The sequence below is a fragment of the Geospiza fortis genome, unplaced genomic scaffold, assembly GCF_000277835.1.
Source record: "Geospiza fortis unplaced genomic scaffold, GeoFor_1.0 scaffold81, whole genome shotgun sequence".
Classification (NCBI taxonomy): Eukaryota; Metazoa; Chordata; class Aves; order Passeriformes; family Thraupidae; genus Geospiza; species Geospiza fortis.
This window is the reverse complement of record NW_005054318.1, coordinates 1,635,718-1,652,321: the sequence shown is the minus strand read 5'-3', so window position 1 is coordinate 1,652,321 and position 16,604 is coordinate 1,635,718. Positions and strand designations below refer to the sequence as shown.

General features: G+C 39.9%; 2 protein-coding genes across 2 annotated transcripts in view; both read right to left on the bottom strand.

Annotated features, from left to right (window-relative positions):
- MATN3 (matrilin 3) overlaps nucleotides 1-4,585 on the bottom strand; it is a 14,234-nt gene extending 9,649 nt beyond the window's left edge. The window contains exons 1-2 of the mRNA XM_031056432.1: nucleotides 4,531-4,585; nucleotides 2,192-2,761 (exon numbers count right to left, since the gene is read on the bottom strand). Coding sequence (XP_030912292.1) covers nucleotides 2,192-2,761; nucleotides 4,531-4,585 — 625 coding nt within the window. The remainder of the gene's footprint in view (nucleotides 1-2,191; nucleotides 2,762-4,530) is intronic.
- Nucleotides 4,586-7,131: 2,546 nt separating this feature from the next.
- On the bottom strand, nucleotides 7,132-14,731 carry LAPTM4A (lysosomal protein transmembrane 4 alpha). Its single transcript, XM_005420277.3, has 7 exons — nucleotides 14,516-14,731; nucleotides 13,580-13,700; nucleotides 11,387-11,463; nucleotides 11,170-11,292; nucleotides 9,903-9,998; nucleotides 8,433-8,531; nucleotides 7,132-7,910 (listed from the first exon to the last, which is right to left on the bottom strand). The coding sequence occupies exons 1-7, from the start codon at nucleotides 14,543-14,545 to the stop codon at nucleotides 7,836-7,838; spliced, it is 621 nt and encodes a 206-aa protein (XP_005420334.2). The 5' UTR covers nucleotides 14,546-14,731; the 3' UTR covers nucleotides 7,132-7,835.
- Nucleotides 14,732-16,604: the final 1,873 nt, after the last annotated feature.

Sequence of the window (16,604 nt, the reverse complement as noted above, 5' to 3'; positions counted from 1 at the left end):
GAAGGGAAGGGAAGGGAAGGGAAGGGAAGGGAAGGGAAGGGAAGGGAAGGGAAGGGAAGGGAAGGGAAGGGAAGGTTTTACCTGAGATTTTTACTTAGATTTGTAGTTATTAATTATTGTGGGTATGGACTACTGGTTAAATCAATTTCCAAAGCAATACCGGTGAGATAAAAAATCAGAAGTAAGAGTGCTTAAATCTTCTCATGTGTTTCTGAAAACAAGGCAATTTTGTGGCAACAAAATGGCAACATTCCCATTTTCTAAAACAAGGATGATTTAGAATTCTGCTAAAAAGGCTGATAGAGTTGTCTTGTCTTTACATTTTACATGAACAAAAATCTCTGGGTGATCTTTTCAAGCATAACTGAGAAGTTCAGACTCAAATGGTCAGATTTTTGTGGTAGGAAAGTCAAACGTCCACTGACTTGGACAGCTACTCAAGGCTAAGACTTTTCCATCTCTGGGATGGCTTCATGCTGAATTATGCTCTCAGTGCATCAAGAACTTGGTCTTAGCCAACTATTTTTCCCCTGAACATTAATCTCCCTGTTTTCAGTTCACTCTGCAAATAAATTAATTGCCTTGGTCAAAGCAAAAGAAAATGCTAATTGCCACTGGTGAGTCCAGATTTCTGACCAAAAAGCACTCTGGAGCTGCAAAGAGACCCAGTTTACCACACTGTCTTACAAGATCCTCTTAGATTCATTTGGTTTATAGGAGTCTTTTTAAAGACTGTTTCCTTCACCCTGTTATTTTCATGAATCCCAGATTCTGGCAAACTGCACGCAGGCAACTCAGAGTTCCACTGGAAGTGTACATGTGTGAGCTCTCTGATTTACCCTCCAGCCTTGCAGGGGCCTAATTTCTATGCTTCAGCACAATGAACAGTTTATTCCTAAGAATAAGAGATTTTTCTTTGCTGCTATGAAAGGGCTTGCTTTGGTGAGAACATAGGTGGGCACGAGTGCTGTGTTCACAGCACACGTACCTGTCCAGCCAGGTGGGCACTTGTGAGGGTCTGGTCACACCAGCAGCACAACGTGCTGTCAAGCCAAACCTCAAGGCATTTCCTATGCTAATTATTGGCAAAGTATCCTGTCTGCAGATGGTCTTACATGTTTACTTCATACCTAGAGAAAGAGGTTTATTCACTTTAAACACACAAAAAGTGTGGCAATTTTTAGTAAGGCTCTGAAATAACAAAAGTAACACACTGCCAACCAAGTTCCCAAGGAAGTGGCCAATATTTTAATTCTTTTACAATGTCATTTATACCTATTTTATCTATTATTTGCTGGAGATTTATTTTAAAGTAAATTTCTTAGAAATTCACTAGAAAAATCTACTTTGCACAAGTTTCTTAATTGTCAGAAAGTTGTCATTTGGTTTTTGTGAGTAGAGCTGTGTCACAGCTATCTATAGGCAGTTCTAAATACTCCAGATGACCTTTCTTCCCTGTAAATGACAGTAACAGCCCACTCTGGCCTAGCATTGTTAGTGGAGTTCTAGCCTAAACCAAATACATACAGCATTTTTATAAGATCAGCCCTGAAAAAGCAAAGCTAATTAATCCCATCCCACAGTTCCTTGTCTAAATCAAGTTGCAGAGAAACAGAGGGAGATGTGAGCCTGGCACACTGGAAAAGCCCAGCAGTGCCTAAAGAGTGAAAGCCTGTCCTGAGATGACCTGCTGCTGCATCTGTGCACTTTATCCTGCACCACATTGCTCAAGCCAGTGTGGTGGCTTACCTGCCACACCGATTGTCCTACTCTGAACCTATCGGGAATCCCTTCAGCTCCACACTCCCACCCTCCTTGCTTCCCAGTGAGATGGGAAAAGAAATGAGCAGCCTGCACAGCTCTGGTGTACCTTCAGTAATTCAGTAAATATATACAGTCAAACCTTGTCCAGATTGCTGTGATTTCTCTTTCTCTCTAAATCTGACCAACTGCACAAGGAGGTCTACTCGAGTCAGGTCTGTCACCTACACTAAGGTCACTATTCAAAATGAAAGGCTGTTACTTGGCCTCCACTGAAAAAGAGGATTGGCTTGTTTGCCCAATGGATGGTAAAGGAAATATTTAGATGTGACACATAACACTTCTGAAAAACATCTTTCTTAAGGAGTGGAACCGCAGCAGCAGTCGAAAAGAGCCAAGTTACACTGCTCTCTTGGACTGCTCCCCTTACCACAGAAAGTCTCCCTGAATCTGGATGTCAGCTTTTCGATCACGCCGTAGGTCTCCACATAGAAGATGTGTTCATCCAGGGGCTCGCTGGCCATCATCCTCAGGGACTGCACGTCTGCCTGGCCCACCCCGACCGCGTAGATCTCGATGCCGGCCATCCGCGCGCTCGCCGCCACACCTTGGACCTGGTCCTGTGGCCGGCCGTCCGTCACTACAATGACCACCCTGGGGATGTTGAATGTTGCTGGCCGGGCACCCATTTCTTCAGTGAAGACTTCTTCCATGGCAGTTTGGATGGCAAGGCCGGTCATGGTGCCAGCAGACAAGGGCTCAATGCGGGACACAGCCTCCTTCAGAGAGGCTTTGTCAAAGTGGGTCCGGAGGGGAAACTCCACCTTGACGGTGCTGGCGTAGTTCATGACGGCCACACGTGTTGTTTTTTCACCGACATCCAGGGTATCGATCATTTCTGACAGGAAGAGTTTCACTTTCTCAAACTCTTCGGGTCGCACACTGCGGGAGCTGTCTACGATGAAGAGGAGGTCTAGAGGCCGGTTCTTACAGGCAGTGTCTGCCAAGAGGGAAGGAAAATGCTTCAGTCACCTCCTACACGGGACAGGAGCTTCACCCAAGTGCAGCGAGTGCTGTCATGGCAAACTACTCCTGCCAGATAATGCTTGTTGATTCTTTATGAAGAGGCTTCAAATCATAGTGAGCAACATATTAGAGAGCCGTACATATTAATTTTGACAAATAATAAATAACTGGGTTTTTCTAAGCATTAATAGATAGGTGCACCTTTGAGCGCTCAAAATGTCTAACATTTCTATCCTTGAAACAAAGGGTGTTGGTTTTCATGCAACAGCCAACAAAGAGAGGAAACAATTATATATAAATGTATTTACTGTTTATTTTCATAAAGCTTGAATTCCAGTTTTTATAAGATAAAGAAAAAAAATGGCAAAACATCTGACTAGATCATATAGGGAATGGATTGTAATATATTTTTGGATAGTAACAACATAAACTGCTAATCAGGAATTATTTCTTGTTTATAAGTCACGATCCAAAATACACAACAAGAGCAAATAAAGGCCAACAAGAAAAAAGACACAAATGATGTTGTAAAAAGGCTTATTTGGAAATTGTTATTGTTTATGGCTTCTAGAGCAGAGAGAGAAAAATGAAATTACTCATGAAATAATTTTATATGTAAAAATAAACATTTACACACACATTTCCAAAATTCCTCACTGCCATGTAAATTTAGACAGAAGCAGAAAAGCCATAGCTTAGATCAGAGACAAACATCACTTCTAGGAAGACACAAACCAATCAAGACAGTGACAGCAGGCAACTGAAATGCCCCCTCCCTGTCCTGATACCACATCCTGACACAGACAGTACCATGTACTTAATTTATACCATCAAGGTTGGATTTGCAGCTAAAAAATGGACAATCCACAACAAGAGTATTTCTATAAAAGACATCCTGGCTCACCAGTGCATTAAATAGCAAAATATGAGGTGTTCAGTTTAAATTCACACCTTGAGGGCTGTTTTGGGAACCTGACACACCTCTCCTGGCTACTATCAAGGTGACTTTTATTATTCCATTCCAGCTGAAATTTAAAAACATCTTCACAAGTATCTTAAAAGTACAGGTGAAAACAGCACTTCCCCTCCCCCCTCCCCCCCACGGCACTGGAAACTTTTTTCTCTAATTAAGTGAAAAGAGAGGGAAAAAATGAAATTGCACAAATTTCCTCAGGAAGCACAGCAGCATAGTTAATTTTGCCTTTGGATGGAGTAATAGATCAGACAAATCTAGGATCCCACCCAGCTATATTCTATATAATTCTATGTTCATCCTGTAACTCAGTTTTGCCTTTGGGAAGTTGCAAATACACGAGGAAATGTTAGTGCATGCATGCATAGCTTAAGACACGAAAAAGAAAAAAAAAAAGACAAGCAAGGCTTGTCAAAAAAAAAAAAAAAGAAAGGTTTGTAAAAAAAAAAAAAAAGAAAGGTTTGTAAAAAAAAAAAAAAAGAAAGGTTTGTAAAAAAAAAAAAAAAGAAAGAAAAGAAAGAAAAAAGAGCCAGTGAGCCAGTGCAGTATTTGTAGGTAGAAAACTTCCCTTTTTTAGACTGAAAAGGAAAAAAAACCTTTTCAGTAACCTGGTCCTTCCACGAGCCTGAAATAAAGAAGTTTCGAGCAATGAGCATAGGTAGGGGAGAGCTACGCGGGGTTTAGAGGCGCGGAGCGGCAGCGGGGCGGCAGCAGGAACGCGGGGCAGCAGCAGGAGCGCGGGGCGGGCCGGGCCGGTCCCGGCGCGGTACCTGCGCTTTTAAAGCTGCCGGGAGCGGGAAGGGGGACGAGACAGCGAGGGGGCATCGGCCGCCCCCGCCGCCTCCTCCGCAGGGCGGGCCGGGGGCCCTCGCTCCCCCGCCCCGACGGAGAGGGACGGGGCGAGGATCAGAGCTCCTCGTTGGGAACGTGCGGCAGGGCTCGAACCTCGGCGCAGGGGGAGCTGAGACACCGTTCTTCCTTCCAGGCTAATTTTGCATTTCAGTCTCCGGGACAGTAGTTGCAAAGAACGGGAGAAAAGTTCCTAATGTGATCACCGAGGCACAAGGAACTGCCCGCTCTGTTGCCAAATGTGGCCGAGGACATTTTGGCCAGTTCCTGCAGGAAGCTGCAGTGAGCTTTTGGGAAAGCACAAAGGCACCCTGATCTCCAGCACAGGGCGTTAGAAGACGCTTTTGCCAAATCTGTATCTCGTTGTACTGCAGTGTTAAAAATGTGTATTTTATTATTGACTTTTCGCAAATATTAAAATGAATATTATATGTGTTATGTTAGAAAGTTATGCATGTATTAATTTTCTTAAGTAGCGTGTTAAATGTAATTTTAGGTTATAACATAATGTTAAAATAGAAACCATGCTATGTAAGATACTTTTTTTAGAGAGGGGACCCACACCGAGATAGCAGCCACAGGACACCTAAATCTTTCAGAGAAAAAGAATTTATTGCTCACTTATCAGAAGAAACGAACTTCTTCCCGCCTCGCTCAGCCATGTAGACGCCGTCAGGAGTAAGAGGAAGAAGTTGACACTGACCAGACGGAATCCTTTGTTTGAATGGAATTTATGCATCATGTATGAGATGTATGAATATGCAACAGGCTATTGCTTTTAAGGGTTAATCCTCTGTTAAAGTGTGTCCTTTTTCGGGCTTATTTTGCCCAGAAAGAGGTACCCAGACTGTCCGTAACTCTTTGTTTTTTATTGTCTCGTATTGTCCTAATCCCAATTGTTCAAATTTTTATTACTCTAATTATATTACTATTTTTATAACCATTTTATTACTATTAAACTTTTAAAGTTCTAAAAACAAGTGACTGGCGTTTTTCACATGCAGGATCATCTTCTCTCCCATCACCTCCATCAGGGGAACAGGAAGCCGTGATTTACAAGAGAAACCACCACTCCCCCAGCTGTACAGTATCAGGCAGGCACTGACTCACTTCAGCAAGTTCTAGCACAAAAGCACAGTAGAAGAGGCCACCATCACATTCTCAAAGGCTGCAAACGGTAGCAGCAAAGAGGGACCACCACCCTTGAAGCAGGAGAAAGCCACAGGGCAGGGCTCCAGGGGAGTATAATGGCTTTTCTCTCTCAGAAGACACTGCAGCTTTTTTGAGCAAGAGCACATGCACACACACCCCAGACAAATTTCAGGCAGTGCCTGCTGCTGTCAAGTACTGCTCACACACAGCCACTCACTAGGACAGTCTCAGTAAACAGCCCTTGGCAGGAGCTCTTTGCCCACTCATGATCAAACACACATACACACACACACGCACACAGACACTCCCTCACTGCAGAGACCCAGAGCAGTGTGTGCTGCAATCCATGTTTGAGCAGCACCCAGTTTCAGCTGTTTCTTATACCACATGAAACCACAGTGGTCTTTCACACACTCACTCCCCACTCCAGAGTCACACTGAAGCAGTCTGTGGCAGCATCTAAAGGTGCCCTGGGTTAGGAGCCTCTGTGGGAGTTCAGATCCAATGCAGCTCCTCAGAATCTGGAAAAAAGGGTGCAGCTGTTGGCAGCACTGCCCTACCCTGGGTACCCCCTCGGGGTAACCACCAGGACAGCACTGCCAGAACGGGGCAGAGAGGCTCTGAGACCACTGTACTCCAAAGTGCTCTCACAGGTGGCACCTGAGTTAATTAAAAAGGGAAACTACTGCTGGTAGCACAGCCCTAACAGAGCATTTTTAAATGTGTACAGAGATACATATTGAAAATACAGGAATAACCCCAGACATTATATGCTGCAACAATCTGAATCCATTTTCCCAGAATTTAACACCAGATACCTCTTCTCTTCCAAAGCAGTAAAGTGTTTTATTTCTTCAGCCATACTAAATCATTAAATAATCTTTTACCTCTTTACAGCTCTTGCTACAAAAGAGGAAGAGTGAAAAGTTTTTTGTACCTTGGTTTTTTGTTTTTTGTTGGTTTTTTTTTTGTTGTTGATTGTAGAAGACCATCACTAAGTTATGGCATATCTCAAACAACTCTGGACATTTTCCAATGTAAATGTTGCAGTCCTACTGGGTGTATGTCCTGCTTTTAATGCAGGACAGACATCAGATTTCCCCAAGGGCTCAAAGCCTCCAGTACAATTCCCTTTTCCCAGTTCATGGGTAAGTACCAATCAGACAAGGGGAAGTCACCCAAGTACTTGAACTGCAAAGGCTTTAACACAGGACTGTGTGTTAGAGAGAATCCAAGTTCTCCAGCCACATAAGGACTTCTACTGAAGCATGGATCAACACTAAACCTGCAACTAAGTATGCTGGACTGTCTGCAGGACACTGAAGCAGTTCAACAAAAAAGTCACCAAAAAGATCAACCAACACTACTGGTAAACATTTTGTAAAAGATTTATTTAAGTATCATTTATCACAAAGAGGAAAATACATAGAAGATTAGAAGCATGCAACCATCTTCCACATTTCTATTTATTTTTCTTGCATTCCCAGCTCGTTGTAATAGAACTCCTGTGCCACCCTCACTTGTTCCTCAAAAATACTGTTTCAAGACAAAGGATAACCAAAAAAACCACAATAAAAGGTAAGATAACATATGAGAAAAGTGCAAAGTAAAAAAGTCACATATATACCACATTCAAACCCTTCTCCTCCCAAAAAATGGATAAAGGCAAACTGTCATTTTGCTGCACGATCAGATTGTCTTTATGAACTACTTTACAAAAAATTAATATAAATTAAGGGCATAATCCTGCAGACACTTATAATCACAGCTAACTTCAATCAGAGTGGCTCAATTGGTATTATTAAAAGCCACAAGTTAGTCACATGCGTAAGTTCTTGCAGGTGTAAGGCCCTAAGGCAATAAAATGTTTAAGAGCATTAGGGAGAACAAAAATTAAAGCAAATGAAATCACTCTCAGATGTGTGTTGCTTAGTAAGTTTATATCAAACATATTTTAAACAGAACAGTTTGCTCCTAAAGCCCTGAATATTTCTATTACTTAAGCAGTTTTGCAAGATTAAAAGACAAAACCCCCAGGAAGCTGGTACAGATGTTAATGAACATAAAAATTGCTTCAGGCAGGTATGTAGGGAGGTGGAGGTTCCTTCTCAGGCATCTTCACTGCCATTTCATAGGTTGGCAGAACATACTAAGGAGAAGACATTTTGAAGTGATTAATGCAGGATATTTCAAATGGGAAAAAAAAAAAGAACAAAAGAGAACAAAAGCATACATGGCTCATCAGCAACTTAATCCTCTGTTCCAGGCAAAGTTATTTTAAGAATTTACTGCTGTTCCTAGTAAGCAAATGAGGAAGTGAAAGAAGGTGCAGGAGCAGTTTACTGCTCTGCTGAGCCTAACCCTTGGTCCTTTATTCCACACCCCACTGCATCCTGTCTTTGCAAAGCAGCAAGGAAGGTTTGGACTGGTGCAAAGTTTCCCTCTACCACAAGAAAAACATTCAAAGACTTCCCTCTAAAGACTCTGTTTTTAGGCACTCAGAATTTAGCTAAGAAATAACTCACCACAAAATTACCTGCTTTACAATTTTTTATCTTTCCAGTCTTTCTTCAGAAAGCTGGACAAGGCTTGGAAACATACATGGATGTGATGATTTTTCTACTTCAAAATTAATGATATGGCTTCCTTTTAACTTAAAATGAGATTTTACCTGTGGAGGAGCTTCAAAAGCAGGGTACACAGCAATCTCTGGCAAATTTCTGCTGATGATGTATTTATAGCAGTTCCATACACAGTTAATTAGATATGCCTGAAAGAAGAGAGATTTTTCTTTTAAACACCTCATAAGCATTGGCTGATTCAGAAATTAGATGTTGTATGACATTCCTATGATAAAGAGGAGCATACATCAACTTAGACAACACGTATCTGAGGAATGGTTGCTATTTCACAGACCTGGCCACATACCTATGTTGCTCTCCATTTAGCTTTGCATTCACAGTGACTCATAGAGGATGCACCACACAGGTTTTAGTAAAAGAATTCACAGATCCATTCAAGTAATCTCTGTCTGCCTCAGCAGTGCTAATCAAATTAATCCGCAACTGGCTTATGCTTCTGTGGATCTCAGTCTAAGCCTGCCAGGAGGAGGAGGAGAGGCCAACAGCAGAATCCCACTCATCTCCCAGTTAGCACTATTGCTCCAACTAACTGCCAGTGTTAAGAAGAGGGCTCAGAAACACAACTGAGGCAGCAGGGAGAGGGCAGAGCAGCGAATCCTGAACTTTGAGTCAACACTGACTGCTGCATAAACATTATCATGATATGATGAGGATTAGGGGTTTTTAATTACTAATTTATGTAACATTAACCTCTCCAAATATCTCACTGACAAGTTAGCACTGTTGTACAAGAGGTACCAAATTTCCCAATCAATACACAAGTGCTATCTACTGTATTAGGCTTTCACTCTCCCCAGTTAAACATTCCTCTTGGAAAAAGTATAGAAAATCAGTAGAATTATTTTTCTTTTTTTTTTTCTTAAATGCAACCTGAATGCAATAAAGGAACAGTATCATGGCCAATGTATATTATAAATGCATTTCTCTAATATGCTTTGTCTACATAAGAGTTTTTATAACGCAAATGAATGCCTCATTATTTAGATCTTCAGAAAGAAACTGCCTGCTACTATCACCCTTCAGAAGGGAGGAAGATGCAGGTCTAGAATTAACTTATACATTTCTTCCTTCCATCATCTTCCTTCCAAAACTTGCATTCTGGTTTGTTAGACACAGTGAGAGATTTTAAACATTTTGTTTAGAAACTTGTATACATTAACTCAGTATTATTTCACTACAAGCTTAATTACAAATATTAAAATTATCTCTACATAGACGAAAAGTCTTTTTGCATTCCTCCTTTCTACTTAGGAAGGGCAGAGCTGAATAAGCACACCCCACTGCACACACACAAGTTAGCTGAAGACACCAGTACACACCAGATTAGACCTAAGTCATACTGGAACTGAACATCCCAACAATTGTGCTCAAAGAAGTTCTTACCTTAGCATTAAGAAAGCAGCTGGGTTCTGAATTCAGCATTGAGAATTAACTCAGATTGACACCATCTTAATATTTATTAACTCTTGCAACAGACACATGATTAAGTTTTAACTTACCTTTAAAATGATAAATAATACAAAGAACACCAGAACAATAAACAAGAGACAGCTGGAGTCCAAAGAAAGGAGATCCTCTTTGTAAGGAAAATCCGGCTAGTGAAAAAAAAAACAAACAGGGGGGAAGGGAGAGAAAGGGAAGAGATAAGAATGAACACTGCACAATCAAATATCATAGAAAAACATCCGAACTTCACACCAAATGAAACAAACCCTTGTGTAAACTACTCCCCTGAAACAAAAAGTTCCATTTCTAACAAATTTCCTCTTTATCCTCCCACAAAGGACAGTATTTATCCTGTCTCTGTCCCACAAGAACACATCACTACAGTACAGTCTGTGTCCCCAGTCACTTCATCAGTTTCATGCCAACACAGATTCTTCTTCACAGGTGCAGGACAGTATTTGTACTCATGGTCCTCTACAACTCTTTAATGACTTACTGTTAATTACATCCTGTCAGTCCAACCTGTAACACACTGGTGTGCAGTGTAAGATGTCACCCCCAAACTCAGGGGAGCTGAAACAGAACTTCTGCAAACTGTCTCTTTTCCTTCCCTGACCACAGTAACAAAGCCTCTCTCAAACACCAATCTAAGATTTTATCTGTTTTAAAAAAGGACTTGCTTTTAAACATCTACTTGAACAAATCACAGCACCAGCCAGACAGAGCTCATGGTCTGTCAATGCAGACAGTACATTCTATGCATTGACTCTTCTTGCAATTATAACGCAGGCAGTGTTAGTGAGAACTCCACTGCAGTTCCCTTAGAAAGTGTTGTTGCAACTTGAGAAGAGACACATAGAATGGAAAAAGGAAAGCTCAGATTCCATGTGTAATGCTGTGGGAACCCTTACCTACACTTCTACAGTCCTTACCTATACTTCTCTTCCAGTCCCCTACCAGATAAGGGTCAACACATTTTTAATCTGCAGCAGCAAATGTGCCACTGAGCCCCACTGCTTAAAAGGCACAGTTAAGTGTGTTAAAGAACACACTTCCAAGTCCAATTGTAGCCAACACAGTTTAAACCAGTAGTTCCCATCACAATTCTTTCCTTACTCTCCCTGGCTTTCCTTCTAAGGATCAATTGCAACTTTAACTCTTCCACCTCTGGTAAGCTACCATGCCCACAAATAACCACCTCTGGCTGCTGCAGGCTGAATTCCTTTTTCTTATGCAAAGGGAAGTGTAGCTCAGTCACTGATCCAATTAAAAAAACCTTTAATTTCAAATGTAAAATATCAATTTGAGCTGAATACTTACCAACTGATCCAGGTAATCCTTGATTCTGGGCAAGTAGGTTAGAGAGCTGATGGCAACCAGACAACTGAGCACAAAGTCAAAGAGTTGGTAACAGAAAAATGGGATCAGCCAGCCTACACGATGCTAAGAAATAGAAAAAAGGAGCAGCATGTAAATTATTTAGTTTAAAAAAAAATCAAGTAGCAACTCTCAAACCATGGATTATAAATATACTTACAGCAATGGCACCATACACCATCATTGCACTGATTGTGAACATGAGGAGGGAGATAGCAAACAGAACACAGGCATTTTCTGCATAAAAAAAAAAAAAAACAAAACAAAAACAAACCAGTAAGAATCAGTCATTTCCTGGAGTTGTCACACTGCAGCTGACAGGTACCCAAGCTTTGTCCATTACTACGATCTGTTCTCAATTGACTCATCCATGCCAACTACCAGCAGCACAATAGAGTAATTCAGATCCTTCAGAACAAAAAAAGATCTGGTTCAAGAAAACCTACAACTACTTGGAAAAATCCCTCTGCCTTAATCAAAAGCCTGACCAAAGCCCAGGAACACCAATTAGAAGCTTGACATAGTTTGACAGTAATGCACCATAATGATGCTGATTTGCAATACGTGTCAGTGCTGAAAGTATGTGAGTGATTAACTTTACAACTGGACAGAATCTTAAGTGAAGCTAACACACTATCAACCTTTACACTTGAAAATGCTTTGGTTACATAATTTGGTCATTGGCAGTGGGAGCAGCACTGCTCCTTCAATAACACTAAGGAAAACAGGAAATCACTGTGTGGAAGGTATCCCACTATTTACAAGAAAAGGCAGTTGAACAGAAACCAATTTGTAGCAAAATCCAGGACACTCATGGAAGCTGCATGATAAAGATTCTCCTTGTGCATCACAGTTACTGATTACAGAAGCAGAGCTGCTTTCCACAAGTTAGATTAAACTTGTTCTTTTTTAAAGACAAAGAAAACAGCCTGAGAGTCTATAGACATGGTAAATAAATGGGTTTTAGCAGTATTGAAGACAAAATTTTTTTGCTCTCCTGCCTGAAAAAGATTATCTGAGAACCCTTCCTACTCTGCAATTAATATCTACATACACAGATGGCATCAAGGAAGAGCCCCCCCATGTCTGAAATGCACTGTGTTTATCAGATATAAGTCTCAGCAATCACCAGCAAGTGTGGCTGTCTTCTGAGGAGTTATTACTCACAATATACACTAGTACAATAATACCTGTAAAGTTCTTTCACACACACAAAGCCCTCCAAGCCCAGATCCAAACATAAGGAGTAAGAATTTTTTAAAAAGCATGTGACAGATTTTACATTGAAGAGTAAGGAAAGCACCTTCAGCTTCAGAAGCATCTTTCACGCATGTAAGCTTAAGGCTACCAAGTACCCCAAAAGCCTTAACAGATTACATGACATTCTACAAATATCTGCTGTGATTTTACTTAATATCTTAGCCTCATGAAGAATTTGGTCCTTGCTCCCAATCTTATTTCATTAATAGTAAATGTGAGTTACAGTCACAGGTCAGAACTGACAGATCCCCAATTCAGGGAATGAACAATTAATCCAATATGCTCAAAACCCAGTTTTGTGCTGTACTATTTAACTTCACTGAATCTGACCCTCCCTAATTTTTCATGTAATACAACAGACTCAGGTAGATTGCCACACTACAGACTGAGGTAGAAGTGCCACACTACACATTTCTGCACATTTAAAACCAAGAGAAGCAAAGCATATGCTCAAGTTTACAGATAGAATAATTAAAAAGCTTGACACCAATTTCAGCTGTATACATATACACTTAGTAAAAGAGTGAAAAGTGGGCGTAATTCTGCTCATGGTGCTTTCTCTCATTTATTCTGCAGGTGAAACTTAGAGAAACACTTCGGTTTCACTCAAATACTTGGCATCCCAATTGTTCCTCTCTTCTTCAAAAGATATCATGGTTTTCTTCTCAGTAAATTCATATGCAGGAGCTCTAAGGTATTTCCTGATCTATGAAGATGACCAAAAATTCTGAAGAAAAGTCTTTAAACTTGTTTTCTGCTGCTTGTTTTCCTGAGTCAGCAAAGATAATTAATGTTTATGGAGAAAGTGAATCAGAGATGTCCCACACATACTTCAACATTCAAAGCATTAGAAGGCCAAGAAATCGCATCATTTAAGATGCTTGGGTATAAAATGAAGTTATAATAATAACTCCTAAAGCTTTCTTTTTATTCTTGTAGAAGAATTCAATACCAGAATATTTGAAGAGAAATTCAGAAAACAAGATAACCATATTTATTAACAGTTGTATGCATATATTACAACCTAGTGTAAGACAAATCCATGGTAGTGCATGCTTTATATTCCCATCAGCCAGCAGAGCTCTAGACCTACCAGCCATTCTCTCAGAAGCATAGTAATTTCCAATGACTTCATACTGGATGTCAACAGTTGGCACCATATTTGGATGAGTCACTTCTACTGTCAACAAGATGCCCATCAGCAAGTTCACCACCTGAGAGAGATCACAGGTACCTCAAGGTTAATTACTTTGCAACAGCTAAGATGTTTTCAATGACCACTAATAATCCTTTATTTCAGTTAAAAATAAACTCTTCTCTTTGCCTGTATGTGGAAGAAGAAAAAAAAAGAGCCAAACTTACAGTTAAATTTCAAACTCATTTAATTAAATGACGACTAAAACAACCCAAAGAGTGTGGAGCACTTGCTAGGTTCAATGAATCACCACTGAATAACTTTGCAAATTGAGGGGATGGTAAGATTCCTAGGGATTCAAATAACTTAATTAAGCTGACGCTGCCTGATGAATGTACAGGTTTGTGAACTGAAAAACTGGAAACAGTTAAAAAAGGTCAGGAAGATAAAGGTACAGAATGAGGAATATTTTGAAAGAATTTCTGCTTTCTACAACAAATAAATTACTGGGTTTCTGCCACATTTCAGCTTTAACGAGCTAGAGAGATCTTCCTCTGCTTCCCAGATCATTTATTAAAACCTCACCAGTCCTTATCAGAAAGGTCTACAAAACCATAGGGGAAGTTAAAAAATTTCACACAAAGATCAACCCCCACAGTGTGTGCTCGCCAGTCTTTCTCCTCCCTCATGCTGCCACTTAAGACTCCTTCTGTTGCCCCATTTTGGTACACACCAGAAATGTCTTCAGTAAGAGCTCAAAGAATCAGAAGTAGCTGAAGCCTCTGTAAAATTGCCTTGACAGCATTTCTAAGGTATCCAAGGTTTACAGGGACGTAGTTTCTGTTACTAGTATCTGGAGACACATGCCAAAGGTTGCATAACACAAAAAAACACCTCACGATGGTCTTTTCTAGCTGCAGACATGTTCCAATCAGTATTCAGTACTGTCACCACCAGCAGCAGGATCCCTTCCAATTAGCCTCAAAAGAAAAAGAAAACTGGTTTGTAGTTTCTCACAACTTAAGAATATTTGCCAGGTATTTCTTCTTCTATGGGCATGGTTCCAGAAGTCAATGATGGTGGCAAGTCTATGTACAATTACTCAAGATTTCAGAAAGGGAAAAAAAAATCTGAATCTTGTAAAAATTTTGAGACTCACAGTTCCTATAACTATTTTCCCCTCCCTGATTTTATTAGTTTTTTTCTTCTTTTTCCCCTGGGGTTTACAGATAAATGGTGATAAGCTTGCTTGCACTTTCTGCTAAAAGAACCCTTCAGTGGAATTAAAGTTGGAAGTGCATTCCACTTTGTAGAAATGCAATCATCTCATCATGTATTACACAAATTTACTAGAATTTCCAGCTATTTTGAGCCGCTTGTATTTCTATAAGGCGTTTTATATAAAACATTGCAGCCAAAACAGCTGGCAGTGAAGAACTCTGTTTAACTACCAATATCTTTAGCCAAGAAATGCATTTATTTTCACCCTCACAAGATACTTCTTAAAGAGCAAACTGTCAAGTTGCTCACCTGCCTCGTTTTCAAATCTTATTTTGCTTTACTATTCGTCAAAAATATGGAACACTTTCATCTCCCACCTGCTCCATCCTTCTGTACTGTGGCCTTCTGCTCTCAATGCTCTCTGCATTTTCAACCCTCTATTTCCTCCTCTCAGTGAGTGAACTGGGTATGTTGGAAAATACCTTTCTGCACTGCACTTGTTTCAAAAAGCCTAAGTCAAGGTTCATGTCTCTGGCAGCTGAAATATTGATCTCTACTTTATAAAGCACAAAAGTACACGTTCAATTACAACTAAATCATTTCTTCTTTATACATAGTCATGAGTTTGACTGCCATGATAGGCTACCTGCCTCGAGATAAGGAGTAAGCAGCACCTGAATTACTATAGAAGTACTGAAGAACTTGAATGCCTCAGAATTTTGAGACTGTAATTCTCCATCTGTCAATTTCTTTTTTATTTTCATCTTATCTGGCATCCTAATTCAGTGTACTGAAGTCTTTGGTAATTTCACTAGTTACTGAGTGTAGTTCCAAGTATTTAAGGTTTATTTTCTCAACCTGAAATGGTATCCAAGTAAAACAGAAAATAAGAGTCATTCAAAATCCAATCTATTAGAATCAATGAGACCAAATAAAAATAGTTACAAACCAAAACAAATCTAAACAAAAACAAACAACAAACCAAAACCGTGACCAATTAACACCTCAGAGTTTCCAGCGCTCCATTACTACTGTTTACAAATCCATCACAACACTGAGCAATTAATTGAAACTCCTATGTTAAATGTGATCAAGACCTACAGAGCCAGAGCGTCTATTTTAACTACTTCCATTCTTTCCCAGAAGCTTGAGAACAGCAAGACCACAAGGCCAGTTTCAAAATAATAGGTGTAACAGGCAGCAAGAATATGGCTTGGATCACAGAACATTGTTAAGAGATTTTAAGTAAATACTCGCTGCAAATCAAATGTATGTTCACAAATGTCTACATAGAGAAGTCAGAAAAAATGTAACTCATGTATGCCTCAGTATAATATGAGGATTAAACCCATCACATCTTCCCCTCCAAAAAAAAAAAAAAACCACAACAAAAAAACAAACTCAAAAACACCCCAAGCCTGACAAGACAGCACACAGTGGATACTGCAGCACCCTAAAGTAACACCTCAGAAATCTCAGCAGCCTCATTCTGGTCTTTTTTGCTAAGAAATCAAAAATAGTAACAAAAAAAAAAGTTTGCAAAATGCATGTTCAAGTTCTTATTTTAAAAATAATCCCATTAAGATGAAAATAATCTTAATTTAGTTTTGTAATAGTTTTTACATTTTCATATCTGGAATAGCTAAGTTTAATAGTTTGGTGTAGCTTGTATCAAAATTCAAATAGCTGAAATTTCAAATTCTCAAGTAGAAAGTCATCATTTATTACACACTGGTAACAGAAATATTAGCTCACCATATGA